Consider the following 27423-nt stretch of genomic DNA (forward strand, 5'->3'; position numbering starts at 1 on the left):
ATCCCCATCCCACATGCTGAAGGAAGCTGCTTTCTTAAGGTTGATATTTAACCACAAAACACCTTTATAAATCAGTAAGTGTGCACAGAAACCAAGTGGATTTAAAAAAATTCCAAAACCAACTATTTCAATTTAATACATGGTTAATGCCAGGGTGCCTTGTGCCCTCCCCAGGCCGGGGGATCCCTCCCTGCACCCCTGACCAGTTCATCCTCCCACCCCCACACCTGGGAGCTGATCACAGCCAAGGCCATCCAGAGCTGTGTTTGCTCTGGGATTTGGGACCTGATTGCAAGAGGCTGGTGGGATATCTTGTCCCTCCAGGGACCCTGCTGAGTCAGGGATCATCAGCAGGTGGAGGGAACACGACTGAGGGGTGAGGGGGTGTCTGGGAGAGAGGGGAGAGGTGCAAGCTCAGCGCTCCCTGAGCCACGTGCCCCACCCGTGCGGTGGGGAGGGACAGGAGGAGATATGACCTGCGTCCCCTCCTGTCCCTTGGCTGTGTCAGTAGGGGTAGGGAGAGACAGAGATGAGGAGGAGGAAGATGCTGGGTGCCCTCTGCCCACCCGGGGCCAGCGCCTGCACCTTGAGGCGGTGGGTGCCGGGGTCCCGCAGCGGGCGCAGGGTGGAGATGATGCCGCGGCCCTGCTCGGTGCGGAGGGCGAAGGGGCTGCCGGGGTCCTGCTCCAGCAGCGTGAAAACGGGGCGGTGGCGGAGGGCGGAGCCCGGGGTGAGATGCACCACGTCCCGGCGGGCAGCGATGCCCAGGGGCAGGGTGAGCAGCTCGTACCGCAGCGTGGGGGGGCCGGCCGGGCCGCAGGACGGGGCACAGCGACCCACGCACACCCTGCAGGGGAGATGGGGGAACGTGGGATGTGGGGGGTGTCAGAGAGCAGGCAGGACACCTGGGTCCACGGTGACACGAGGAGCATGGAATGGACACCCCGAGCCCCACAGCACGACTCACCCTGGGCTGGAGCCTCTCTGGTACCCGGCTGGGCACGGCACATCAACACACTGGGCACCTCCACGGGTGTTGAAGCACATCTGGCTCGAGTCACACTGGATTGTGCCCTCTGCACACTCATCCGTGTCTGCAGGGAGAGAGGGAACAAGTCTGAGGGTACTGGGTGCCCACAGCTGAGGAGGAGGTTCAAACCCCGACCCCCACACCTTCCCACCCCTTCCCCGGGCTCTCAGACACTGGGGGAGCAGGACAAAAACTCAGGCTCTGCAGGGTGCTGAGCCTGGAAACAACCCTCCCATAGAAGGAGAAAGACTTGCAGCCCCAGAAAGATGACACCCAGGGCACTATGGGGACCGGACATCCCCCTGGCACCCCCCACACTGACCATGGCAGGTCTTCCCATTGGACAGCAGCTGGTAGCCAGGGGGGCACAGGCAGTGGTAGCTGCCCGGGCTGTTCCTGCACTCGTGCTGGCACTGGTTCGACTGGCACTCGTCAAGGTCTGTGGGGTGAGAGAGATGAAGGAGAAGCATCAGCCCCCTCTGTTGCCCACTGCCCTGGGACAGTCTGACTCTCACCTCCCTTTCTCAGCACAGCCAAGACCACAGGGTGCAAACGAAGTGTGGGGGACAGGGCAGCAATGGGCACAGGAGTTACTTTTTGGGGACAAAGCAGCCTCTGAACAATCTGCAACAGCCTTCCCTGACACACACTCACCAGTGCAGGTGCCATTCCTCTTGACATAGCCTGTAGGGCAGGGGGGGCCCCGGGCACCCGTCCCTGCATGCTTGGCCACGCGGCGCAGGGCGAGCTGGGTGTAGAAGGATCGTCCCCATGGGCGGCTCCTCGGCCCCAGCCAGCGCAGGGGGGTGTCCCGGGACGTGCTGCCCACTGTGTCCCCTCCATCCGTCCCTGCTGTGCCACACTGTCCACCCGGCAGCAGGATCCTGCCAGGGGGGCACAGGCACTCGTAGGAGCCCCGAAGGTTCCGACACTCAAAGGCACACGGTGGGGGAAACTGCAGGCACTCATTGATGTCTGGAAGAGGAAAGAGATGAGGAGCTGCAGCTGGATGGGGAAATTGAGGCTGTAGCAGGGCAGGGGGGCAACCATGGCCCTGTGGCCAAGCATGTGTCCCCTGAGAGCCCAGCCCATACCCAGGCAGGGCCAGCCAACGCCCAGCGCGCGGTAGCCGGGAGGGCAGGGGCAGCGGTAGCTCCCTGCAGTGTTCTGGCAGAGCTGGTTGTAGCGGCAGGCGTGGGACCCCTCGGTGCATTCATCAACATCTGGGCAGCAGAGAGAGGACAGGGTTGGGGGGATGGGGAAGTGGAAGCAGGTGCCCTTTGCCACCCTCATGCCCCCCTCGGGAAGGGTCCGTACCAACGCAGTAGAGCTGCCCAGGGTCCAGGATGAATCCCAGTGGGCACTGGTCTCCATCAGCCCCTGGGATTGAGCAAAGAGAATGAGAAGGGACATGTCACTGCAGGGACATGGTGTTTGCACCCTCACGGACACTAAGGGATCCCAGTGTCTCCATCCCCATCCTTGGGACTCCCCTCATTACCTGCATCAAGCAAGGCACGGAGCTGGAAGTGGAGTTGCTCTGTGGCCGGGTCATAGGAGGCAGTGATGGCTCTGGCCCGGAGGTGCTGCACCCGGGGGAGCTGTGGGCCCACAGCGGGGTCGTACACGAGGGTGTGATTGCAGCGGGCACGGAGGATGTGCCCATCCCGCAGGAAGCTCTGCACTGAACCCCCAGAGAGCTGCCCTGTGCCCGTCTGCACATAGCGCTCGCTGAAGTCCTGGGGAGAGGCAGGGAGAGGGGTCAGGCCACGGACCATCCCCATGCTCCCAGCACAAGAGTCGTGGCCCCACAGGGAGAACGGGCAGCGCCGGCACCTGCAGCAGCACTGCGGCCTCGCCGATGGTGTCCGGCACGGAGCCGCTGATCACACTGTCCAGCCGCAGAGCACCAGTGGCATCCACGCCCCGGGCGAGGTGGGTGACCCGCAGGAGCTCCCCTGCCAGGGGGGAGCGGTGAGCAGCAGCCCATGGCACCCCCAAACACAGCTCCACCTCTGGCTGAGGAGCTCAGCCTGGAGACGGTGCTTGGGGAAATGGAGTCCGAGTTCCCCCAGGAGCTGACCAGGCTCCCCCTGCCTGGGGCTGCTGGAATCCCTAACCTGTGGCAAACTCCAGCTGTGACTCATGCTGGAAGGTTCCCTGGGTGAGCAGGAACCCACTTCGGGTCACCCCATCAGTGTGTGCCAAGGACCAGTAAATGGGGGCAATGATGGTGACCAGCATCTGCATCAGTGGTCCTGGAGATGGGAGAGAAAACATGTCACCAGGGAGCCAGCACCCTCCTGAGGGGGCACCCAGCCTGCCCCACTCCTCCATGCCCACATGGCACAGATTTGGGTGCTGCTTTTGGGGGAAGAAGGAAATAAAAATCCTTCCCCCAGTTTTGACACTTGACACAGGTCAAAACCCTCCCAAGGGTGAGGGCAGAGGTGACCACTCACCTACAGTGGGTGGGATGCTCCCGATGCTGCTCCGGATGGTGGTGGTGCCGGACTGTGGGTCATCCACCATGCTGGCATCGAGGGGGGAGACACCAAGCTTGTGGGCATTGATGACACCAACCAGGCGGCCCCGTACTTGGTGCAGCTCCCCTGGGGCAAAAGAGATGGGGTCAGGCAGCAGCACTGGGGCTGTGCTCCTGTGGGAGAGCGGGGTGCTTCGCTGACTCTCACTAATTTCCTTGTCAAGAAAATCTTGTTTTCTGGAGGTGAAAGCTGGAGCAAGGCAGGCAGTGTCCCTGCATGACTGCAAGAACAGTCCCCAGAGACCCCCTGGCTCCGGGCAGCAGTGCCACATTGACAAGGGATGCTGTGAGTGTGCCTGTGTCTTATCACACCAACATGCACTGACATCCCCAAACCCTGCTCTGTATCAACATCATGGTCCTGGCAGTGGCCCCAAGCTGTTATTTGCTTCTCCAGCATGCCTGGCAGCAAAATGCCAGCAGCCACACAGGGGCACACAGGGCAGCTGGAGTTTCCTCTATCCATCCAGGCTCTCTGCTCCTGAGGGGCAGCAGGAGAGGATGTGCCTGTGCATTTAGAGAGCCCCTGGGAGATGGGAATTTAATCACGGGCAGCAAATGCAGGAAAGCTGAGGAGAGGTGAGTGTGGGTTGGCACATGGTTGCTGCTTGGGTGAGGGTCTGTTTGGGCTCAGACCTTCTGCTGAGCAGTGGAAGAGAGGAGAAGGCAAACCAGAGTATGAATCACAGGGTTTAGAGCAAGCCAGAAAAGGCAATATCCCTCCAAAGCACCATGCTGGAGGTCTTACCCCAGGGTGTAACAGTACTGTGGGCAGCCCCAGCCCCCCGAGCCAGCCAGAAGCTCCTGAACCCAGGGCAGACACTCACCTTGGACATCCAGGGAGCTGTGGGCGATGGCAGAACCCAGGGCATTGCGAGCGAGGCAGGAGTATCTGCCGGCATCACGGTGGGCAACAGCAGGCAGGAGCAGGGTGGCATTGGGCAGGACACGGGCATGGGGACCCTCGGGAAGCGGCTCCCCATCCCGCTGCCACTCCACAGAGGGTGTGGGTTCCCCTGACACGATGCAGTGCAGCAGCACACGCTGCCCAGCATGTGCTGTCACCACTCCTGGTGTCACCGCCACCACGGGGGCACCTGGGCAGGGAAAGGGATGCAGGCAGTGCTGCAGCATTCCAGCGGTTCTGGGACTGCTCCCCAGGGGTCAGGGATGGTTGCGGGGCTGAGGGGTGGCATGGTTTGCAGTCCCTCAAAAAGAGGGTGCAGAAGTGGGTAGCACTCACTCTGCAGGACCAGGGTGATGACCTTTGCTGCTGTGCCCGCACCATTCTCCGCCACACACCGGTAGTGCCCTGCATCAGTGCTCTAGCAGGACCAACAGCGTTAGCACAATGCCATGAAAGCTCCCCAAAATGCACCAGCCCCCTGAAGGCCCCACTCACCCCCACGGCCTGGATGGCCAGGGAGCCGTTCTGCAGCTGGCGCAGGCGCCCACTGGCCACCACCGGCACCCCGTCCTTGCTCCAGTGGATGAGGGGCTCAGGGTGACCCTGAGCATCGCAGTCGAGGAGGGCATCACCTCCTGGGTGCTCCACCTGGTACGTGCTGGGGTCCCCCTGTATGATGGGTGCCTCTGGGAAAGGGAGAGAGAGGTGGCAGAGGAGGGGGCTGACTGGGCACCCCAGTTTCCCTGCCAGCACCTACCTCTGACAGAGACAAAGGCGGTGGCCCTGATGGCACCGGCGCTGTTCTCGGCGTGGCACACGTAGGTCCCGCTGTCAGCACGGGTGGCTGCCTCCCGCCGCAGGGTGCTCCTGCCACTCTGCCCCGACACACCATCTGCGGGGTGCAAACCCCCAAAAAATTGCAGTTGGGGACCAGCTGGTTACAACCCCGCACAGCCAGACAGGCTGGCACCCCAGGGGCCCTGAAAGGTGGAACGAGGACTAGGATGGCACCAGGATCACGTCCTCCCCCAAGCACAGCACTCTCTGCCCAGGTACCAGTGATGAGCTGCCCGTTGGCCGTCCAGAAGACGCGGGGCTGGGGGCTGCCCACGGCGGCACACACCAGGTCCAGCCTCTCGCCCCAGTTCAGGGTGATGTCTGTGGGCAGGAGGGTGAAGGTGGGCAGGGTATGGATGAAGAGGGAGAGCTGTTGGACTGCCCTCCCAGCCGAGTTCACTGCAATGCAGGAGTAGCTCCCAGCATCCCCTTCCTGCACCGGGAAAGAGTAGGATGAGAGGGGTCAGCTTGAGTCCGGAGTCCAGGTGCAGCCCTGGCTCACTGTGTTACGGCTTTGCTGGTTATTGTGCACCTAAAAAGCCACGGCTTGGCCACAACCATTTTTTCCAGTCCACGTTAGCAAACCCACACTACCCTGACCCTCCAGCCTCTGTGTCAAAGGACTGCACAGGGCTCTCTCTACCGAATATATTTTGGTAGACGTATCCAGGGCTTGTTTTTCAGCAGCAAAAGACACTTGTTCCTCAGCTCTCTGACTTGACAGCTGGCTCAGTGACAGGAGGGGACGGTGCTCACCTGGACATCCCGGAGCAGCAGCTCCCCAGAGGGCAGGACAGTGGCCTTCCCCCCACCACCCCGCACCAGGGCTCCCTCCCGGCTCCAGGACACACGAGGCTCGGGGACACCACGGGCAGCACAGGGCAGCAGCACCTCCAGCCCCTCCAGGACAACCAGCTCCAGCGGGCCGGCTGCGATGACGGGGGGCACTGGATGGGGCAGGAGGGAAGGGACTTGTTCGCACCTCAACAGCCACGTTTTGGTGTGAGGTGCTGGGGCAGGGGCTGAGCAGAGGAGGGGACAAGCACTGGGGCCCCGATTGCTGCTGTACCTTGCACGATCAGCCTGGTCCTCCCTGCAGCGGTGCCCGAGGGGTTGCGAGCCACGCACAGGTAGGTGCCTGAATCCTCTGGGGCTGCTCGGAGGAGACGCAGCCGCCCATTGGGGAGCACCTTCAGGCCAGGCCCTGTGGGGAAGGGCAGGAATGAAGGGCAGGATAGGGACTGCTTCCCCCACAGAAGTGCCTCTTCCCAGGGAGTCTCTATGGAACAGCTCCAGCAGCCAACACACCCACCTGGGGCAGCAGCTGGGAGCCAGGAGAACCCACACACAGTGACACCTCCCCACCCTGCTAGAATGCCTACAACCCCCCAGCACCCAAATATTCCCCCAGGAAAAGGCTGTGTGGGCTCTGCTATCCTCCAGCAGGCTCCTGCTCACCTCCGGCAATGCCAACACCATCCTTCTGCCAGGTGACCTCCGGCCGGGGGACACCTCTGGCCTCACAGGACAGCACCACGCTGGTGTTGACCATCACCATCACCATGCCGGGCAGGGGCTTCAAAGTAGGGGGCTCTGCAAGCAGCAGGGAAATGCTGCCCACCAGGGCTACCCTGGGCAGAGAGTGCAGGGCCCCCAGAAGTGGGACCCCGGGAGCTGTGCGTACCATGCACCGTGAGCCAGAGGTGCTTTCGGGCTGTGCCGGCAGCGCTCCGAGCCGTGCAGGTGTAGTGGCCGGTGTGTGCAGGCAGTGCCTGCCTGATCTCCAGGGCTCCTGGAACACAGTGGGCAGAGGGGAGGCAGCAGGAGGGCTGGCAGGGACCCACTGTCCCACTGGGGCTGTGCTGCCCCGTGCCCATACTGCCCTGTGCCCGTACCTCTGGGTAGGACGCGGTAGCCCCCTCCTCTGCTGCCCAGCTGAGCCCCGTCCTTGCTCCATGACACCATGGGCGGGGGCACACCAAAGGTGTAGCAGGTGAGGACCACAGGGGACAGCCGGGTGACAACCACATCCGTGAGGTCATCAGCGATGGTGGGGGGCACTGGAGAGGGAAAGGAGGGAGGGAGGGAGGGAGGTGAGCAGGGATGCATGGCAAATGCTGAAGGGGATTCTGTCCCTGTGCACATGGACACAGCTATTTCTTCTCTTGCCTGCCCTCATGCCCAGTCCTCGAGAGGGAATCCAACCCCGGGGGGGCTGCAGCACGCTCACATCACGCCCAAGGTGGTGACAAATCCTGGGAAAGCCCCTCTTAGCAAGACCCCCAGCCCCCAGAACCTCACCGTGGACAGACACGAGGAAGACCTTGCGTGCCTCTCCGGCAGCATTGGTGGCGATGCACTCGAACCTCCCCTCATCCCGGGGACCAGGGCTGGTGATGAGCAGAGATCCTGAGGACTGCAAACTGTGCAGGCAGAACACAGAGTCACTTCTGTCCCACGGGGAGCAGTGAGAGGGGGTAAACCCCATGTTACAGAGGGACCCTTCAGTGGGCGAGGTGCCCAGTGTACCTGTAGGTGCCAGGTGGGCGGTGTGGGTTCAGGGGGCGACCGTCCTTCTCCCACCTGATGTGGGGCTCGGGGGACCCCCAGGACTCACAGCCCAGCGTGGCTGGCTGCTGAGCCAGCAGGGTGAGGTTGGAGGGCCCAGGGGCGATGGTGGGAGGGACTGCAGGAGGGCATGGTGGTGATAAGCAGAGGACAGCACCACATCATTGCACTGATGAGAGCAGCCCAGCAGTGGTGGGTTGCAAGGGGGTGAGCCTAGGAGGGATCCATCTGGCTCTCCAGCTTACCCAGGACATGGAGGTTCAGGCCTCGGCGGTCAGAGCCGGCAGGGCTGGATGCCATGCAGAGGTAATGGCCTGAATCCTGGACCTGGATGGGATTGATTTGCAGGGAACCTCCTGGCAGGAGCTGCAGCCTGAGGAGGGAGAGCAAGGAAGCCCTGTGGGGGCTCTGCATGGCTGGGCTGCACCACACAGTGACCAGTCGATGGGAAGGTGACAAGTGCCGCTGCAGTCATATGCAGCTAGTGCCCAGTGAGCTGGTGTGGGGACAGAGCACAGCTCTTCACAGCGTGACAGTGCTGCCTCTGCTCCAGGCACACCAAATGACATACTGATGTGGAGGGTGGCACTATCTGAGTGCCAGCTCTTGGTGTCACCAACCTGCAGAGCCTCATACCTGTCACTCCCAGGAAGGGGCAGGAGCTGGCCGTCCTTCCGCCACGTCACCTGGGGCACGGGCCACCCCTCTGCCTGGCATAGCAGCACAGCTGAGCTGTTCAGCAGGGCTCTCACCTCCTCAGGGCCTGGCTGGATCTCAGGGGCCACTGTGGCAGCATCACAGAAAGTGGGGGACAGGGCTCAGGGATGGAGGATGCCAGCCCAGAGCAGCACTGGAGGCTGGGCATAGTCCAGCCCCATTGTCCAACCGTGAGACACTCCATAATATTCCACATCCCTGATTCAACAGGGAAGGAGCTGGCACTCAGGGCCAGCCAAGGCCAGTGGAAGGGCAGCACTCACCATGGACCTGCACCCGAAGGCGCAGGCTGGTGTCCCCCATGGGGTTGGTGGCCCTGCAGCTGTACTCCCCACCGTCCACTGCCCGCACAGCCCGGATCTGCAGGAAGCGTCCCTCGGCCAGGACCTGCCTGTGGGAATCCTCCTAAACCCCCAGGAGCTCCTATCAGCAGCTCTCCCTGCACCAGCCCCTGCCAGCCCCTCGGAGCTGGTGCAGGTTCATCCCAGTCCCTGCCCATGCACCATCCCTGGTCCCGTCACAGGTACCTGCACTGGGGAGCCCTCCCGGTGCCACTCGATGTGGGGGGGTGGCTCAGCATCCTCTGGGCACTCCAGGATGAGCTGCCCCCCTGCTGCAGCCGTGATGATGGGGATCTCCCCAGCACTCTCAGTGCTGGGTGGTGCTGTGGGACACACGTCAGGGAGTCAGAGGATGCGCAACGTGTGTTGGACACCTCCATACTTGTCCCTGTAAGTCGTGCACAGGACCCTACTCTGCAGGACCATCATCCTGTGCTCCAGACCCTTCTTTAGAGGTTTTTTACAGCCCTCACCAATCCCAAAGAGGAATACAGGGGTGCTCCAGCTCTCTGGTCCCCCAGAGTTTGGACCATCCTGCAGCACCCTCCTCACTGCACTGCTGGGGCCACACTACCTTGGATGCTGAGGTGGAAGCTCCTGCTGTCCTCCCCAGCAGGGCTAGTGGCCAAGCAGGTGTACAAGCCAGAGTCAGCCACCTACACAGCCAGGAGAGGGAAAAATTGAGGCACAAAAGAAAATGCAGATAGGGAGAAGAAAGAGGAGCTCCTACCTCAGCGCTCTCCACACGGAGGGTGCTCTCATTCCCCGACATGAGCCAGGGCCCTGCCAGCAGCTGTCCGTCCTTCTCCCAGGTGACAGTGGGCATGGGGACACCCGTGACCACACATGTCAGCTCCAGTGGGGTGCCCACAGTGAGGGACATCTCAGTGGGGTGGGATGCAGCCTCAACACGGGGTGGCTCTGCAAGGCACATGGCAAGGCAGGAGGACTCATCCCCTCATTGCTCCCAAAAAATTAACTAAGCTGCCCTTCCCAAGTCCCAGGGGGATGACACGCACCCATCACCAGGAGGTGAAAGGCTTTGCTGGCCTCCCCCACCTCGTTCACCACCAGGCAGGAGTACACCCCTGTGTCAGATGGCCCCACAGCTGCCAGGCTCAGCCGTGGGCCACCAGGCACCTGGTCTCTGTGCTGCCCCAGGGGCTCTCCATCCTTCAGCCAGGTCACTGCCGGTGCTGGGGACCCGGTGGCTTCGCAGGAGAAAGTGACATCAGAGCCCTCAGCCACCATCTGCTCCTCTCTGCTCTCAGGGCTCTCCAGGACAGGGGGCACTGGGGAGGGAAGGATTTCCTTTAGGGGGGGCTGTGGGAGTAAAGTTGGATCCCCAGGCACTGGGGATGGGTTTGGCAGTTCCCTGGTGTCCTGTGAGCACCCAAAGGTTGCTCAGCCTCCCTGCAGGGTGTTCTGGGACTGCTTTCAGGCTGGTCCTGCCTTGCTCTATCCCCTCCAAGCCCAGGCCAGCAGCTAAGGGATGGCTCAGGACCCTGTTTGGGAGCGGACTACAATGCACAACATGTGCTTTGCCAGCAAAATCAGTGCCTGGGTGCCCCCCACTCTGCTCTCCCCAAGCCTATCTGTCCCATACCTCGTATCTCCAGGACGAAGCTGCGATCGGCCACCCCTGCCCGGCTGGAGACGACGCAGGTGTAGAGCCCGGCGTCTGAGACCTGTGCCTGGAAGATCCTAGACCATGGAGTGGGGTAGAGGAGTGGGGAGGAGACATCAGCTCTGGGTGACCCCCTGCTCCCCAGGGTCTCCACGCTGACACTCAGCCACCTCGGGGTGCAGCCACGGCCATCCCTGCACGCAAACCTGGGTACCAGCCCCAAAGCCTGCGGCTGAGCATCACTCCAGGGTCACTTCTCACCTGAGGACGTGCCCGGCCGACAGCAGAGTGACGCGAGGGGACAGGCGGAGGGGCAGCCCGTCCTTCAGCCAGCTCACGTGCAGCGGAGGGGACCCCCGTGCCCGGCACTCCAGTGTCACCACTGCGGACAGGGCTCCACGGACCACCTCCGGGTCATCGGCACCTCTCTCGATGGTGGGAGGGACTGGGCGGGGGGACAGAGGGGATGATGGGGCTGTCGGGGGCGGGTTGCCCTGGCACTGCCCCGCGGGTCCCAGCCCTGCTCACCCAGCACGCTCAGGGTGTGCAGCCGCGTGTCTTCGCCCGCGCTGTTTCGGGCCAGGCACGTGTACGCCCCCGAGTCGGCAGCTTGGAGCCCCTCAAGGAGCAGGGAGCTGCCATCCGGGGACATCCTGTGTGGGAAGGACAGGGCAGTGACCTGTGTGCCCATCCCTAACGTGCCCACGGGGCAGAGGTGCTCTGTGCTTGGTCGCAGCCGAGGCATCAACTGGGACCATGCCAGGGTGACAGTGACCATCCTGGACACCAACGATGGTGTTGTCTCAGCAGCTCTCAGCAAAGAGCTGCCATGAGCATGTGCCAGATCAAGCAATGGGAAGAAGCAGCAGAGCTCAGCCTGCCTTGCATGGCAATTTTGCACGTGGGGAAACTGAGGCACAGACAGGGCTGTGCCGTGGTCAGCTCCTGGGGTGGCCCCCCCCATCCAAACTCACCGGACATGTGAGGGGGGCTGCAGCTCCAGGGGTTGCCCATCCTTCAGCCAGGAGATCTGGGGGGTGGGCTGTCCCTGGGCCCGGCACTCCAGCCTGACCCTGCTGCCCTCCAGCACGCTGTGCTCACTGGGGAGCCCTGCACTGATGATCTGAGGGGCCACTGCACCGAGAAGAGGGGGATGCTGAGGGAGAGGAGGGGGAGGAAGGCTCCACTCTGAAGGAGAGCCCACGGACACCTGGCTGCCTTGGGGAAGCCCTACCTCGCACCAGCACCACGAAGTCCTTGCGTGTCTCAGCCCCTGGACCCCGGGCCAGGCAGGTGTATCGGCCCTGGTGGAAGGGCTGGAGGGGGCTGAGCTGGAGCTGGGCCCCCCCAGACACCAAGCCCTGCTCTGGGCTGCTCTCTGCAAGGAGACAGGTGAAGAGGGCTGAGCACTGCTCCTCCACTGAACCATCCCCAGGCTCATTGTTGTGCTACCCCCTTCCCACCCCCGGGATCCAGGTCTGGGGACACTGTTAAAGCACAGCAGAGATTTTGCAGTTTGCACTGCTGGAGCTTTACAGGAGAAAAGAGCCACTGGTTTCAGGGCAAACTCCTGTCCCAGCAGGTACCCCAAGGGCTGGTACCCAGAGAACTCACACCCACATCTCCCTCCATCAAGGTTCATACCCACACCCCATTGCTTCAAGCCTCAGGACTGAATCTGAGGTCTCCTAAAAGCCCTCAGGGAAAACACCAACTCTTTCATACTGTGCCCCCTCCCTATGAGCTCCTGAGGGTCTCTTGCAGCAGGGTTGGAAGTGGGGAAACTGAGGCAGGACTGTTTCAGGGGAACAGGCTGGGGATGGCAGCCCAGCACGGTGTGCCCTGCACACATACCCAGGGGGCTCCCATCCTTCAGCCAGGTGACAGTGGGCACAGCCACCCCATTGACTTGGCAGGTCAGGACGAGGGGGGTCCCCACGTCAGCTTCAAGTGTCTCCTGCTGCAGGTCCTGGATGCCTGAGGGCTCTGAGACAGAGGAGCAGGGATGGGGATGTGAGCAGGAGCACAAAGACCAGGGTTCACTCCTGGTTCCTCGGTGTGTGCTCTGAGAGGCAGAGCTCCCGGCTGAGCCCTCACACTCACCATGGACGTTGAGGATGAAGCGCTTCTCATCCTGGCCGGCCACGTTCAGTGCCACACACGTGTACGTGCCTGGGCTGGAAAGCTTCAGGGGATGGATCTGCAGCACCCGTGAGTCTGGAAGAAGTCAAAAGCAGGGAGTCAGGTCAGGCTGGAGCAGGACCAGGTCTGGGCCACCCCACCAGCAAACTGACTGGGCCCCCAGCAGCTGGCCAAGCTCCATGTAAGAGGAGTCTGGCCATCAAAGTCTTTCTTTCAGGTCTGAGGCTTCACTGTGCACAAAAAGAAAGGGAGCTGAGCTCCTGGGGGGTGGCAACACAGAGTTTTCAGGACGCAGCCTTTAGAGCCCAGAGGAGATAATTTGGCAGCACGTGGTTACCGTGTGGTACGGCCAAAATCTGAGCTCAAGTCCCACAGGCAGCACCCAGAAAGGGGGGTTAGGGAAGTTAGAGCCCAAGGCTGTGCCAAGCCCCAGGGCACAGGCTATCAACCTTGCTCATCCCACCGTACCTGGGCTGACGGTCACCCCCTCACTGAGCCACAGGGCATGGCCATCCTTGTACCAGGCGATCTCTGCAGCCGGGTGGGATCGGACGTCGCACACCAGTGAGACGCTGCCACCGATGATGCCATCGACGCTTTCGGGGTTTGTGTCCACAATCCGGGGAGCTTCTGCTCCAGCGCATCCCAAAAGACAGTGCCATAGGAGAACCATCACCACAGAGGCTGAGTTCTCCCCAGGAGGACACATGCACAGAGCGTCTCTTGCCTGCCCAGAGCACGTGGCACCTCGACCTCTGTGCACAGGGTGAGCGTGACAAGCACGAGGGGACAGAGGCAGCCATGCAGTTCCAGAGCCATGGGAGATTCCAGCTGGTGGAGGAGGAGGAGGAGCCAGAGGGGGGTAAATCAGTGACCCAGAGAAGGGGAGATGCCTTACCCTGCACAGTGAGGGCGAAGTGCTTCTCAGCTGACCCAGCTGGGTTCTCAGCCACACACGTGTATCTGCCAGTGTCACCCACCTCCACTGCGGCCACCTGCAAAGGGGGAGCCCCCACACTGAGGGCTGCCCTGAGCCAGGGAGCTGTTGGGGCTCCCATGGGGACCAAGCTCCTGGTGAGACCAGGGCAGCCTCCTTTGGAAGGAAAAAGTGCCCCATCCCCTCACGTGTCCCTCCCTGGCACAGCCACCTGCCCAAGGGGACACCGACCTGAAGGACCGTGCCACCCTCCAGGATCTGGTGCCGTGGGCCAGTCACAATGGGGACATCATTCCAGAGCCAGGACACTGCGGGCTCCGGGTGCCCGGTAGCTTCACACTTGAAGTGGACGGTGCCATTGACGGTGGCCATCACCTCCTCAGGCAGATCCTCTGTGCCACCCTGGATGGCCGGGGCAGCTGGAAGCAGGCGGTTATGGGGCTGCCGTGTGCCTCCATCCGATATCCCCCCGGCCCTGTACTCACTCAGCACCCCCAGCCCTGTACTCACTCAGCACCCCCCAGTCCTGTACTCACTCAGCACCCCCAGCCCTGTACTCACTCAGCACCTCCAGCTCGTAGTGCAGGCGGTCCCGTCCCGCGGCGTTGGCCGCCTCGCAGGTGTACGTGCCCGCGTCCTCCTCCCTCACCGCCGGCAGCTGCAGCACCCGGCCCCCTGCAGCACAGGGACAGGGGCACGTCTGTGGGCTGTCCCCTCCAACCACTCCATGCACAGACCCCTAATGCAGCCTCAGCAGGTCCCACAGCTGCTGTGCACGCTGGCGGGAGCAAGGGGACAAGATCCAACCTCTGCCATGCTATGGATGCTCTCAACCCACACAGCTGCTGCAGGACTGCCCCCTAAACCCCACAGTGGGGGTCTGTGCCCATTACCTAACAGCATCAGCACCCCCGGGCCGGGGGAGAGGGGCTCCCCATCCTTGTACCAGGTGAGCTGGGGGGGTGGGATGGCGCTGGTGTCGCAGTAGAGCGCGGTGGGCTGGTCAAGGACAGCCTGCCGGTGCTCTGTCACCTCCCCATCCTGGTCTTCCTCCCGGTAGAAGATCTCAAGAGCTTCTCTGGGGCTTGTTTGCTGCTGGAAGAGCGGAGGCACTGCAGGGACAGGCTGTGGTCAGCTGTGGGGAACAGGGACTCACACCCCCAGGTGCAACCAGAACACCTACCCGGGCCTGACTAGGACTAAGGAGATGTTTTCCATCAGGCATAAACTGCTCATCCTGCTCTGCTCCCACATGGAACCCCACCAAGGACCCCTTCTCTTGCTGAGACACCCACTGCTCTGGGTGCAGGCTCTCCACCCAGGGCTCACCTTGGACATGCACGATGAAGTCCCTGTCGTCTTCGCCCACAGCGTTGGTGGCCACACAGGTGTAATGCCCCGAATCTGAGGCACTGGCTGGTTTGATCTGAAGGACCTGCCCCTCACTGAGGATCTGGAGGTGTCCGGTGCTTTCCAGGAGCTACATGGAGACCCCAGACCCAGGGCAGGGGAGAAACAGAAGGGCAGGAGGAGAATTAGACCCCCAGGAGCAGAACAGAGCCCAGACAGCCATATCTTCCCACTCCATCCACCTGGGACAGTCCCCAAATCCAGCAGCTCCTCCCTGGTCACAGTTAGGACCTCACCTGCTTGTTCTTGTACCACCGGATGGTTGGCTCAGGCACAGCCCAGGTCTCACACTCCAGCATCACTGTGCTGTTGACCTTGGTTTTCACCTCTTTCACAGCAAATTCCCCCGAAGGGTCATCTCTGGAGATCCAAGGAGGAACTAGTGGGGAAATACAACAGAGCTGGGATGAGAGAAGAGCCCCCAGCACCCTTGCTCTGCCCTAATCAGTGATAGGCAGCACCTCAGGGCAGTGCTGACACCCAAAGATGGACCCTTGGTAAGTGATGTCCCTCAGGTGTCTGTATGGGACCAAGGGAAGGAAGGGAAAGGAAGGGAAAGGAATAAGCACTGGCTTGGTTGCAGTATTGGGGTCACTGCAAGAATTAGGAAGGACATGGAGAGCTCCCTCACCCAGGACCTTCACGTTGTAGTTCTTCACAGCCTCCCCGTCTTCGCTGGCCACGATGCAGCTGTATGTGCCTGCGTCCTCCTCCTGGGCATTCAGGATCTGCAGCCCGTGGCCACCTGGGAAAGGGGGTCTCCTGAGAGGGTCGCTGCTCACAGCCCCAGCTGTCTATCCCCAGTGCAGCACCTGAAGGCATCTCAAGGGACCTGCTGATCACCCGCAAGCCTGGCTCAGGGGGGTCTAATGCCGGGTGCCAGGTTTATAAAAACCAGCACTAAGGAGGCTCTAGCTATTACCAGAGGATGCAGCACAGGGAAGAGCAGCCTCTACCTGATGGTCTGAGCCCCTTGGGTCCTGCAGGATGATGACTTACCATCCCACTGCCCTGGAGCAAAGCCAGACCAAGAAAAGGCCTCGCTCCCACTCCCCCAGACACGCAGTAAGGGGTTACTGCACTCGTGCAAAGCCAGTGGACACCAGCACAGTACCAGGGAGCAGGAGGACATTTCTAGATGCTTTGAGAGGAACCTCGTCCTTGAACCAGGTGATGTTGGGAGATGGGTATGGCAGAGCCTCACAGACCAGGGAGATGGGGTTGTTGATGATCACTGTGACTTCTTCTGCAGCAGCATCGTGGGCATCTTGAGCAAAGGTAGGAGTGGCTGCAGAGACAGGTTTGTGTGACAGATCAGCATTAGCACCCACTTAGGCTTCCCAGTGCTTCATCCTCCCCGACCAGAGAGCATGATCCAAGGTCAGGGAGTTGGATTTGGTCACAGCATGTGCCACCTTTAGACTCTGCCTTGTCTTGCTGCCCTCCAAAAACATGGGGGACACAGAAGACACATTCCCCCTTCCACAAGTCACCATCAGAGATGGATCCTACACTAGGTGGACACTTTAGTTCCTCCAAGAGATCTCACAAGGGCTTTGGGACAGGTCTCATGCCAAGCTGCTGGGCTGCAGGACTAAGGGATCCTCACCACCTACCTGGGACAGGCCATTAAAAACCCTTTAAGTCTGCTCACACCTGAGGCTCTGCCTCCATCCAAAGGGATCTCATACCCAAAACATCCAGCAGGTAGTGCTTGGTCTGGTTTGCCACAGAGTTGGAGGCCACGCAGGAGTAGCGGCCGGCGTGAGCCAGGGAGGCTCTGGGGATGTGGAGCACGGAGCCGTCGGGGGGCATGGAGAAGGTGTCCCCACTGGGAAGAGGGTGGTTGTCTTTCAGCCAGGTGATCTTAGGTTGCGGGTTTCCTGTGTGGGGTGGGCAGCAGGTTTTGGCCTTTGTGTAAAGCTTTTCCATGTGTGAGCACACCCTGACCAGGGTCACTGCACCAGAGTTTTTCTGGAAAGCAGGGACATCAGCCCAAATCAAAATTATCATGATCTGGATCAGGTTTTTAGAGGCAGCTGGATGAACCAGCAAGAAGAAAGAGAACTGTCCTGAGTGGGAGGTGATTAATTATTCCCGTTACTAAAGGAGGAACCAGATGAGAGGAATTTTAGCACCATTTGGGAAAGATTGGAGCTTACACTGTGGAACAAGCTCCTCACGTGGGCGTCCCCACCCTATAGTGCTTCCCGGAAAGCCCAACTGCAGAGCCAGGAACTGTCCCAAAAAAGCTCTTCAGACAATTTCTTAAGTCTTCGACTGGAGTCATCTGTTTGTTCCACATCCCAAAGGGAAACTCAGGTCTGTTCCTGAGCCCCATCTCTCACCTGCTCATGCCACCTCCCCTCCCCACTTGATGCTCACCTGCAGCCAGGCAGGACCAGGTGACAGGCTGACCCTCTGGCACTTTGATTGTCTCTTCTTCACCTGCATTCTCGATGTGGGGAGGAACTGGGAACACAAGCCACCAGGGACCTCAGCAGCTGGCCAGCATCGCTGAGCCTCTGAGCTCACATCCTAAGACACAAAGGGCTCAAGCACTGTAGCTCCCAGCATGTCCAGTCGTAACTCATGCCTGTTCCTGCAAGGGTGGAGCTCTGAAATCCCACCAGGAATCCTGCAGCAAACAGAAGACCCCTCCTTACCCAGGACCTCCACGTAGAAATGCCTCCTGGCCTCCCCAGCTATGTTACTGGCCAGGCAGGAATAGCGGCCACCATCCTGTGCTCCGGCATGGGTGAGCCTCAGCAGCCAGCCCCCTGGAAACACAGAGCACAGAGGTCTAAGGGCCCTGATCCAGGCACCAACACATCCCAGCAGAGCTCCTGTAGGACTGGAGCTCCACCATGAGTTTAAACTCATCAGTGTTGGGGTAAAAGCACTTCCAAAAGCACTCATCTCTCACAGCATCCAGATCCCTGACCTGAAAGCACATGCATGTTCTCGCTGGGGGTGACAGGAGAGCCATCCCAGAACCAGGTGACTGTGGGCTGGGGAACACCAGTGGCCTCACAAGTCAGTGTCAGGGATTCTTGCAGTGAGACGGTGACATTGGTTGTCAATCCTGATGCTTGAAGGAACTCAGGAGGAACTGGGGATGCAGAAAGGAGGGACATCCATTGTCAAAGCACACAAGACATCAGAGGAAAGCAAAGTGAGTGAACTTGGCTTTTCCCCACCTTCCTGGTTTGTAGAGTTTGAGGATGCAAACCCAGAAGGACCATTAGCATCAACTGGAGGTGTCGACTTCAAAGGTGTTATGGGACAGTTGACCCACAGCAGAATGTGCCACTTAGCTGCACACCTGAGCCCAGGCTTACAGTGTGACACCAAGCTGGCCACACGCCCTGAGCCACCTCAGGCTTTTTATAGCTCAAGTTCAGCTCATGGGGTTTCCCAAGTCTTAGGTAGGACTTTATAAAGAGTGGGATGATCTGCTGTGTTGACTATGGAAAGAAATGCCTGCCTAAAGGACACAGTTCTACAGCTATTCCTGGAGCTTAACCCTGCCAAGACCTTCTGTGTGCTTGGTTGTCCAGGATCTGCTCCACTCCACATCAGGTTGCTCCATGTGGGACATCACCACCCTCCTGATCTCGCCTGCACGCACCCCCCCCCAGCCAGCAGCCACATCCCACATCCTTACCGTGCACCACAACATCAAACTCCCTCTGCTCCTGCCCCTCTGCGTTGGCCACCAGACAAGTGTAGCGTCCCGTGTGGGTCACCTCTGCCCTGGGGATGTGCAGCCGCCTCCCTTGCTCCGTGAGCAGGAGCCCGTCCCCACCAGCCACGGGCTGCCCGTCCTTCACCCACGTCACGGAGGGCGGTGGCATCCCCATGGCCTCGCACTCCAGAACTGTCTGACCACCCTCGATGACAGAAACCTTCCTTGGGGTGTTGTTCCTGCCCTGGACCCTCGGCAGCGCTGTGGGCAGAGGGACACAGGGGGGAGGTGACGCTGTAGCAACTCCCGTGGCCGTGCACACGCGGAGGGGCAAAGCCGGCCCAGGTAACAGCATCCCTTCCAAAATACCCAAGGCACCAGGCAATGGCTTTTAGGTCCATCTGGACCTTGCACTGAGAGAGGTGACAACACCTTCAGCCACCCCCACGAGTCCTCCATGCTCTGGGCCCCCCAGCTCACCGTGCACCTCCAGGCGATGCTCCTTGCTGCTGCTGCCGGCGGCGTTACGGCACTCACAGGTGTAAATCCCCTCGTCCACCAGCTGCACCTTCTCCATGTACACCACACTCCCTCCCATGGACACCAGCTTTGGGCTCCCAGGCTGGGTGGAGAGGGGCTCACCTGCCCAGGAAAGGGGAGAGCAGCCTCCTGTCAGGCTCCCAGCAGGGCCAGTTCCCACCCAGAAGCTGGATGCTGCTCAGCATAAAGCACTCCCTGCTCCAAGGAGACCAACATCTGGGTCAACACATGCGTGGGGAGGGATGAGACTGAGAAGCAGTGCCCTACCATCCTTCTGCCAGCTCAGGGTGGGGAAGGGGATCCCATGGCACTCGCAGGCCAGCCTGACAGACTGCCCCTCCAGCACGGACACAGGCTCGGGCTCTGCTGAGGAGAAGGACGGAGGCACTGCAGGGATGAGAGGAGCAGCTCGTTGATGGCACCAGACAAGAAGAGAAGGGCAGCTCCTCACTGGAGCTCCATCCTGCTGGATACACACCACCTGCAGCTCTGCTGGTGCCACTCAAAAACCAGCGGGACTCCCCTGCCCTGGCTCCACGTGGAAACAATAATCTTGTCTCTCCAGCCAAGTGAGCAATGCTTTTGACTGCACGTGGCCCACAGCAGAGGATGACCAAGCATCCCACGCCAGGCACACAAGAGGCCAAGGTCAGGTTGGCCAGACACAGCCTTATTAAGTAGCCCTGCTCGCTGGGAGGGTTACCCAACTCTTTCCATTATTCGGATGCTGTTCTCAGTTGCTCATAAATACAGCTGGCTGGAAAACAGTAACTCCTTCCCATGAGGGATATCAGTTTGTAGAACAAAAACCCCAACACCCAGAAACCCCTGAAAAACAAAAACAGCAGAACCCAAACAATCCACCCGAGCCAGGACGGCAGACGTGCAAACATTTCCCTGGGAAGGGATCGCAGGAACAAGCCCAGACCAGGAGAACTGGATTTTCTCCACTCCCTGGCTACCTGCCCTCAGGACTTCCACCAACTGGCCTAGAGTATCCCTGAGAAAAGCCAGACCCTGGCTCAGGCCCTGGCATTGTGGAGGTGCTGAGTGGTCTGGGAGGCTGCAAAGACGCTCAGATCAAGTGAGAAAAAGTGGCCAGTGGCTGTCTTGGCAGCAGCCCTGGAGCCAGCACTGGCATCCCCCCTGACTTGGCCAGGGAGACAGAAGGGGAATGGTCCCTACAGTGACCACCGCACTGATGTAGTGCAAAGAAAGGACAGGAAAGTCCTGGCAACAGCAAGGAAATCCTTCAGTCTGCTGCCCAAATTTCTAGAAGACACCACTTCTGCTTCATCACTGAAATCTCCCCCCAAGGCTCAGGCAAACATTATCTTTTTTCCCCCCCTCTCACCCCAGCCTGGCGGGGGTTCCCTGACACCTCCAGGTGTGTCATTTTGCTGAGTGTTAATATTTTGGTCAGGTGTTTTCCAAACAAGGATCAATATGTCCTCAGGGACATATTTTAAATATGAAAATGGAATAGCATACAGTCTACCCTTTATATACACACACTGTATATATATTTACATCCCTGATGGGGTGTTTCAGTCACAGTGGCCCTTACCCCACACGTGGAGGTTGTAGAGTCTCTCAGGGTGGTCGGGCACCTGGCACGTGTACCTGCCCACATCCTGCACGGTGGCTTGCCCAATCTGTCCAGACAAAGAGAGACACTAAGCAGACACACAAGCAGAGCTGGACCCACACAGCCTCTCCACGGCAGGATTTTGTGCCAGCAGAAGGCATGGGGATGGAACCACCATGAAGGGTGGGAATGGTGCTGAGCCATGGGCTGGAACATCCCTTCACTCTGCACTCACTCTCTTGCAAGGGTGAGGAAGAGGAGACAGGTGCTTTCACAGCCCCATTTCCCCTGCCATCCCCTGCAGTATCCCCGGACATCACCTGGAGCACAGTCCCCTCTGCAGACAGCTGCACACCCGGCTTTGGTGTGAGCAAACTCCCGTCCTTCAGCCAGCGGGACCCCTGAGCAGGGACCCCGGGGGTCACACACTGCAGGGTCACAGGCTGGCTGACGATGACAGTGACGTTCTCCTCCTCACCCGGGGTGGTGGGGGGCACTGGAAACCAGATCAACAGGGCAACACCTTTCCCAAGCCATCCACTTTGATCCTCCCCAGCCCTGTGAGCTTGCCAGGGGACAGCAGAGCAGCCCCACAGTCCTAAGAATCACCTCCAACCCACATTGGTGGGAAGAGGCTGGGATGCACAGGGGTACTTACACTGCACCTCAAGGGTGATCTCGTGTCTGTCCTCCCCCACAGCACTGCTGGCTACACACGTGTACGTCCCTGAGTCCTGGAGACGGGCGGTGGGCAGGGACAGCACGTGCCCACCAGAGAGGATCTGTGCTTCCCCAAGACACAGACAGCCCAGATGAGCACAGAACCAGAGAAACTCATAGGCAGCTGGGCTGCATGCTGCCTTGCAGGGATGTGGAAATGGGCACAAGCCTGCCTTGAACCCATTCTCAAAACATCCCGGGGACCCTCTGCCCGATCCTGCCCTGCATGGTAGGAAAGCTCAGTGCAGGGCTGAGCAGGTCTGTGCCCCCATGAACCAAACATGGGGCAGGTCTGGGTGACATTGCACCTGCTCAGCTCCAGCAGTTGATTTTCTAAAAGCCAGACAAGAAAAAAGAGCACCTTCCTGGAGGGACATCTCCAGTGAGTCCCTCTCCATCAGGATTTGTCTCACCTGTGGGCCACCCATTGCCTCGCTGGGCACTGGGTTGCCATCCTTCAGCCACAGCAGCATCGGAGCTGGGGTCCCTATGGCATCACATTCCAGTGTCACCGGCTCGTTCAGCAGCACCGTGAGGGGGCTGGGGCCAGCTGTGATCTGTGGGGGCACTGGGGGACAGAGAAATGTCACCAGGCACAGCAGGACACAAAAGGGACAGGGTGGGCAGGAGACACTGTGATGGAGATCAGGCAACACCCATCCAGAGGGTCATGGTTTCCTAGGACATTGCTTGGGATGAACGCAGGGGATTGCATGGTTGGAATTGTGAATGCTAAACCCACCTTCCAGGGATATGTCCCAAGGGCTGGGACAGCCCCACTGGTTTCGTGCTCACGTGAGGGATTCCATGGGGGAAGCACCCCTCTCTCAGTGTGCACTCACCAGTGACCTGCAGGCTGTACCAGAGCTCAGCCACTCCGGCCACGTTGGAGGCCACGCAGCGGTACCTGCCGGCATCGGAGAGCTGGGCACGCTGGAACTCCAGGCGCTTCCCATCCCTGGACAGGGTCTGTCCCGGTCCAGCCAAGAGCTCCTCATGCCCCTTGTACCACGTGATATCTGGAGGGAGCCAGGCTGTGAGGTGCAATACTGCTGTCCCTCTCACCCAGGGGACCCGGGGAAAGCCCCAGGGATGCAGGAGCAAGAGCAAGGAAGATGATTGACTCACGAGGAGCAGGCAGCCCTGAGGCCAGGCACTCCAGGGATGCTGTGCCGTTCTCTGGGACAGCCAGGTCCACCGGGCTGGGCTCGATGTTTGGAGGCACTGTAACCCAGCACACACCATCATCAGCTCTGCATGGCCCAGGCTGTCTGCAGCTACCACAGGGCAGGGCTGGGCAGTGCAGCTGGGCTCACTGCTGCTCCCCAAGCTAGCCAGCAGGTTAATTCCCCACCCCAATGAGACATTCATCCTCCCCATCTCTGCTCCCTGCCTGGTTTCTCACCCAGCACTTTCACCGTGACATCCTCCTGATGGAGGTGGGAAGGAAAAATGGGGCTGGGGAAGACCCTGCCCCTGGAAGCACCCACCAAGGATGAATGCTATGCTTTACTGGGGTGTCAGTGGCCATCAGCTCTCAGCCTCATCGACAAAGGACAAGAACCCAATACATCAGGGTAATGAATCTACAACTACCAAAAAGCATGGCCAAGAACACCCAGCCCTTTGGCCAGCCATGTTCTCCCAGACACATGGGATGGATATTGGGTCTTGCCCCAGGTGCTGTGCTCACCATGTACCAAAACCTGCACCTCCGCCTGGGCCACCCCTGCCCAGTTGCTGCCCTGGCAGACGTAGAGCCCCTCGTGACCCAGCCCCACACGGGTGATCAGCAGAGTCCCACCGTCCTCAGACACCACCACATTGTCCTGCTCGCCCAGAGGGTGCCCATCCTTCAGCCACCTGTGGGGAAGGGGACAGGGAGCAAGTCCTTGGTCTGTCCTGCCACCACTCGCCCCCCATCCCTGCACACCAGCGGGGTGAACTGTGGGTTGCTGGCAGCAAGGACTGTCCCCTGGGTTGGCAGTGCCCAGATCGTTAGGCAGAGGATACCAGAGGCAAGGAGGAGAAATGGATGCCTCCTAAGGGACACCCCAAGCCAGAGGTCACTATCACACATCCTGGGATGACAGGCAGGACACACCCCTCTGCAGTACTCACTGGATCTGGGGTGGAGGGGTGCCCATGGCGTGACAGTGAATCCTCAGGGAGGTGTTGGCAACTGCTGTCAGGTGACTTTCCCCATCGCCGATCCACAGCTGGGGCGGAGCTGGGGGGAAAGGGGACCTCAGGCTGGGACCACCCTCAGGCACTGGCATGGGAATGTGGGAGCAGCCAAGGGCTTGGAGGGTGCAGGACCCCAGTGGTACATTAAGCCCTTGGGAGGAGTATTTTAAGCAGAGATGTGAACCTTGGACGTGCAGGCTGTAGGTGAGCGAGGTGTTCCCCGCGGTGTTGGTGGCTGTGCAGGTGTAGAGCCCGGTGTCTGTCACCTGGGGCTCGGCCAGACGGAGGGACCCCGAAGGGAGGACACTGTATCTTGACAGAGAGGGAAAAGAAATGCTGGATAAGAGGAACAGCCATGTCAACCATCACCTACCCCCAGGCAAGAGCTAAGGGCTGAGAGCTCACTATTGCCTTGAGACAGCCAAGAGAAGATCCCCAGGGCCACCTCCCATTCAGGAAGGGTGGCAGTGCTGCCCATGGGGGCAAATCCCCTTTGCTTAGCCCCTGCATGAGCTCAGCACAAGGCAGCACATGAGCCCAGGGGGATGAAGGGGAATGGGGGTCCCCAGGGAGCACAGCCCCTGCAGCTGGAGCTGGCCACGCTCTCGCTCCCAGCCCTGCCTGTGCTCCACAGACATAACATCATCTCAGCCCATGGCTGCAGATTCCTCCTCGTGTGCACCCATCAATCACCCACCACGTGAGGACAACCCAGCTGAGATCTGGGGAACAGCACAGGCCAACCACAGGAAACCAGACACGAACAACAAGGCACCACAGTCCCTCAAGAAGAGCAAACCCAAGACGCCTTCCCTGCTTCCCCATCCCACAGCAATCCTCAGGTACAGGGAAAGAAGTGCTTAACCCCAAGATCCAGGCCCATGAGTTTAGGGGCCCCCAGCACCCACAACCCTCCTTACCTCGTGGTGGCAAGAGGCAGCGGCTGGGACTGTCGGCTCCACATCACCAAGGGAGGGGGATATCCTTGAACCTCACAGGGCAGGGTGGTCTCCTGCCCCAGGACAGCCAGGACGGTGACAGGGTCTGGCCCCTGTGATCCATTCACACTGATCCTGGGCTTCGCTGGATGGAGAGGGAGCACAGCTGGTGCAGGGACACCTCAGGTGCCCCACAGCCCTCATCGCTTCTCTTCCCATCCTGCAAACCCATCTGGAACCTGGATAGGTGCTCCAAGGAAGCCATGAGTGTTCCCAGCCAGTCCCATCTGGAGCAGTCCTGGGCACTCACTGCTGATGGAGAGCTGCATCTCCTGGCTGGAGAAACCTGCGGCGTTGGTAGCTGTGCAGAAGTAGGTCCCAGCGTCCCCAGGGGAGGGTGAAGGGATCAGGAGGGTCCCATCAGGGTCAAGGTGGTATTGTGGACTCAGCGAAATGGGCTCTGTGCCCTGCAGAGGGAAGGGAAGGGAAGGGAGGAAGACAGCAAAGACTGTCCCATGAGCTGAGCAGCCCAAGGGCAAGAAGAGGGCTCTGGACCCATCAGAGCAAGCCATGTCCTGGTCCCAGCTTCCCAGGATGCCTGGTGCCAACTCTCCAGGCACCCACAGCCACACTAGAGAGCTACACTACCCTCAAACACAGCACCCAGGGTGACCCAAAGCTGGGTGGCAGAGGGACAGCAGCCTGCCTGTCCCTGTCACCTACCTTGGCCCAGGTGACCGTAGGGGGGGGCACACCAGTGGCATTGCACCGCAGGGTGACAGCCTCTCCCTCAGTGGCAGTGACAAGGACAGGGCCAAGCTCAATGCTGGGAGGAACTGGGAAGGAAGAGAAGCACCTCACCCTGCATGGCCAGGGCCAGATCTCCCCAGGGAGCAGTGCTCAGACACCCAGCACCCTGTCACTCACCGTGGATGACAAGGGACACGTCCTGCCTGTGTGAGCCGAGGGCGTTGGTCACCTCACAGGTGTACCTCCCTCCATCCCCCTGAGATGCCTGGTCCATGTGCAGGCTCCCATCAGCCTGGATGGAGTAGTGGTCACTTGGGGCTACCTGGGCACATGCAGAGAGCAGGACAGTCAAGGAGTCAAACACCACCTTATCACTGTGTCTTTAGGGCACATCTAGAAACTGATCCTTGAGCAACAGAACATCCTGATGTGGTGATAAAGCCACATTACCCTCCCAACACAAACGCTCCCCGGGCATCTTTCACCAGCAGCTTCAGCCTGGCAGGTTGTGACACCCATCCTGCAGCAAAGCCCCTGCTGCAGGGCAGCTGCCCACTCACCCACCCACCACCCCAGCAGGCATGGAAACCTCACCGTTTGTCCATCCTTCAGCCAGCGGCGGGCTGGGAATGGCCTCCCAGCCAGGATCACACAGGGCAGTGACACAGGCTGGCCTGGGAGCGCGTGGACCACAGGGGATGCAAGAGCTATTTCTGGGGCTGCTTGAAAGAGGGGAAAGGGAAACAATATTAATTGGTGATAAACTGGCCAGGAACACCCAGGAGAGCGGATCTGGATCACCTTTTTTCCAGGGTCCAGATCCTAGCTCTGCACAAGATTTATTTCCCTCAAGAATTTGGGGATATTCGCTACAGTTTGGGTTCAAGCACATGTCAGTGCATTAAGTCAAAGAGATGCAAGGGCATTACCCAAACCCTGCCCTGGGGTTTGTTGAGCAGTCCCAACAGCTAGCTCGGGTGCAGACGTGGCTGCTCCAATCTGCCACTCACTGCCAGCACAGCCAGGATCAATACACCAACCAAAGCATGGAAAAGCAAACCGTGTCCAGTGACTGTGAGCTTGACCTCCGCTTGGATTTTCCCAAACTCGTTCTGGGCTTCACAGACGTAGATGGCTTGGTCATCCAGCGAGGCACCTGGGGCACAGTGGGGACAAGCCTGAGCCTGATGGGGCTGGAGAGCCCTGAGCGAGCTCCGGGATGGGCGACACCACCCTCCCCTTCCCTCCCACCACCTCCAAAGGAGGACAGACTCGGTGGCACTGGAGGCTTGCAGGCTGTTGCAGCACAGCTAAATTTGCACAAGTTAAAAATACAAATAAACGTGTGCACGCTCAGCTCTTACTGTTGATGAGGAGCTGGGCAGCCTCCAGCTGGCTGGAATCACCCCGTGGTCCCTGCCAGCCCTCCACGGGCTTCCCGTCCTGCCGGGACCAGGTGATATGTGGCGGGGGAGATCCCTCGGCGTGGCACAGCAGGGTCACACTTTCCCCAGCTGTGACCTCCATGTCACCCAGGGGCTCGGGAAAGTGAGGGGCAGCTGGAGGAGAGAGCAGTGGAAAAGGGGTTCAGGCAGGTCCAGCATCCCAGCTTCCCACTCTGAGCACAGCCAAGCCTGGAGAAGGGATGGGACTGCAAAACCCATGAGCCAGGTGCCCTCACAAGTTACAAGACTGACTTAAAGCATTTGGGGCTTTTCCAAAGCTGTCAGAGCCACTGCAGTTTCTCTCCCTTCCAGTTACACTCAGCAAAACCTCTTGCACTTTTCCATCTTTAACTGCTTTTATCCCTACTGCCCGCAGCTCAGAGCCTTCCCTCCTCCTCCCCATGCTCTTCCATCTCTTCTCCCTGTGGTGGAAAGCCCTGAGCAACGGTCAGGGTACCTTGATTTTCAGACACAGAGAAGTCAGGCCCTACCTGACTAATCCCACC

At 60.0% G+C, this 27423-nt stretch overlaps 1 protein-coding gene across 1 annotated transcript in view; it reads right to left on the reverse strand.

The window, feature by feature from the left end:
* Nucleotides 1-3: 3 nt before the first annotated feature.
* The window catches only part of HMCN2 (hemicentin 2), a 35162-nt gene continuing 7742 nt past the window's right edge, over nucleotides 4-27423 (reverse strand). Inside the window, exons 16-79 of the mRNA XM_064676889.1 lie at nucleotides 26837-27031; nucleotides 26533-26628; nucleotides 26067-26191; nucleotides 25650-25794; nucleotides 25446-25558; nucleotides 25033-25189; nucleotides 24705-24867; nucleotides 23969-24096; nucleotides 23719-23827; nucleotides 23291-23460; nucleotides 22726-22821; nucleotides 22440-22616; nucleotides 19557-19676; nucleotides 19230-19391; nucleotides 18729-19010; nucleotides 18006-18173; nucleotides 17728-17841; nucleotides 17447-17533; nucleotides 16753-16944; nucleotides 16176-16349; nucleotides 15693-15806; nucleotides 15298-15440; nucleotides 14981-15131; nucleotides 14545-14763; nucleotides 14213-14326; nucleotides 13883-14070; nucleotides 13613-13709; nucleotides 13183-13344; nucleotides 12676-12789; nucleotides 12427-12558; nucleotides 11807-11950; nucleotides 11547-11706; nucleotides 11101-11225; nucleotides 10834-11017; nucleotides 10552-10649; nucleotides 9965-10237; nucleotides 9676-9866; nucleotides 9520-9601; nucleotides 9132-9268; nucleotides 8868-9009; nucleotides 8524-8671; nucleotides 8133-8260; nucleotides 7849-8005; nucleotides 7621-7742; nucleotides 7215-7379; nucleotides 7004-7111; nucleotides 6778-6912; nucleotides 6389-6523; nucleotides 6076-6266; nucleotides 5539-5752; nucleotides 5240-5374; nucleotides 4978-5168; nucleotides 4819-4900; nucleotides 4403-4672; nucleotides 3493-3642; nucleotides 3151-3288; nucleotides 2867-2988; nucleotides 2532-2769; nucleotides 2348-2410; nucleotides 2125-2253; nucleotides 1685-2005; nucleotides 1353-1469; nucleotides 968-1094; nucleotides 4-847 (exon numbers count right to left, since the gene is read on the reverse strand). Of these exons, the coding sequence (XP_064532959.1) occupies nucleotides 505-847; nucleotides 968-1094; nucleotides 1353-1469; nucleotides 1685-2005; nucleotides 2125-2253; nucleotides 2348-2410; nucleotides 2532-2769; nucleotides 2867-2988; nucleotides 3151-3288; nucleotides 3493-3642; nucleotides 4403-4672; nucleotides 4819-4900; nucleotides 4978-5168; nucleotides 5240-5374; nucleotides 5539-5752; nucleotides 6076-6266; nucleotides 6389-6523; nucleotides 6778-6912; nucleotides 7004-7111; nucleotides 7215-7379; nucleotides 7621-7742; nucleotides 7849-8005; nucleotides 8133-8260; nucleotides 8524-8671; nucleotides 8868-9009; nucleotides 9132-9268; nucleotides 9520-9601; nucleotides 9676-9866; nucleotides 9965-10237; nucleotides 10552-10649; nucleotides 10834-11017; nucleotides 11101-11225; nucleotides 11547-11706; nucleotides 11807-11950; nucleotides 12427-12558; nucleotides 12676-12789; nucleotides 13183-13344; nucleotides 13613-13709; nucleotides 13883-14070; nucleotides 14213-14326; nucleotides 14545-14763; nucleotides 14981-15131; nucleotides 15298-15440; nucleotides 15693-15806; nucleotides 16176-16349; nucleotides 16753-16944; nucleotides 17447-17533; nucleotides 17728-17841; nucleotides 18006-18173; nucleotides 18729-19010; nucleotides 19230-19391; nucleotides 19557-19676; nucleotides 22440-22616; nucleotides 22726-22821; nucleotides 23291-23460; nucleotides 23719-23827; nucleotides 23969-24096; nucleotides 24705-24867; nucleotides 25033-25189; nucleotides 25446-25558; nucleotides 25650-25794; nucleotides 26067-26191; nucleotides 26533-26628; nucleotides 26837-27031 (9872 nt within the window). The 3' untranslated portion in view covers nucleotides 4-504. The remainder of the gene's footprint in view (nucleotides 848-967; nucleotides 1095-1352; nucleotides 1470-1684; nucleotides 2006-2124; nucleotides 2254-2347; nucleotides 2411-2531; nucleotides 2770-2866; nucleotides 2989-3150; nucleotides 3289-3492; nucleotides 3643-4402; nucleotides 4673-4818; nucleotides 4901-4977; nucleotides 5169-5239; nucleotides 5375-5538; nucleotides 5753-6075; nucleotides 6267-6388; nucleotides 6524-6777; nucleotides 6913-7003; nucleotides 7112-7214; nucleotides 7380-7620; nucleotides 7743-7848; nucleotides 8006-8132; nucleotides 8261-8523; nucleotides 8672-8867; nucleotides 9010-9131; nucleotides 9269-9519; nucleotides 9602-9675; nucleotides 9867-9964; nucleotides 10238-10551; nucleotides 10650-10833; nucleotides 11018-11100; nucleotides 11226-11546; nucleotides 11707-11806; nucleotides 11951-12426; nucleotides 12559-12675; nucleotides 12790-13182; nucleotides 13345-13612; nucleotides 13710-13882; nucleotides 14071-14212; nucleotides 14327-14544; nucleotides 14764-14980; nucleotides 15132-15297; nucleotides 15441-15692; nucleotides 15807-16175; nucleotides 16350-16752; nucleotides 16945-17446; nucleotides 17534-17727; nucleotides 17842-18005; nucleotides 18174-18728; nucleotides 19011-19229; nucleotides 19392-19556; nucleotides 19677-22439; nucleotides 22617-22725; nucleotides 22822-23290; nucleotides 23461-23718; nucleotides 23828-23968; nucleotides 24097-24704; nucleotides 24868-25032; nucleotides 25190-25445; nucleotides 25559-25649; nucleotides 25795-26066; nucleotides 26192-26532; nucleotides 26629-26836; nucleotides 27032-27423) is intronic.

The sequence above is a fragment of the Pseudopipra pipra genome, chromosome 20 (assembly GCF_036250125.1).
Source record: "Pseudopipra pipra isolate bDixPip1 chromosome 20, bDixPip1.hap1, whole genome shotgun sequence".
Classification (NCBI taxonomy): Eukaryota; Metazoa; Chordata; class Aves; order Passeriformes; family Pipridae; genus Pseudopipra; species Pseudopipra pipra.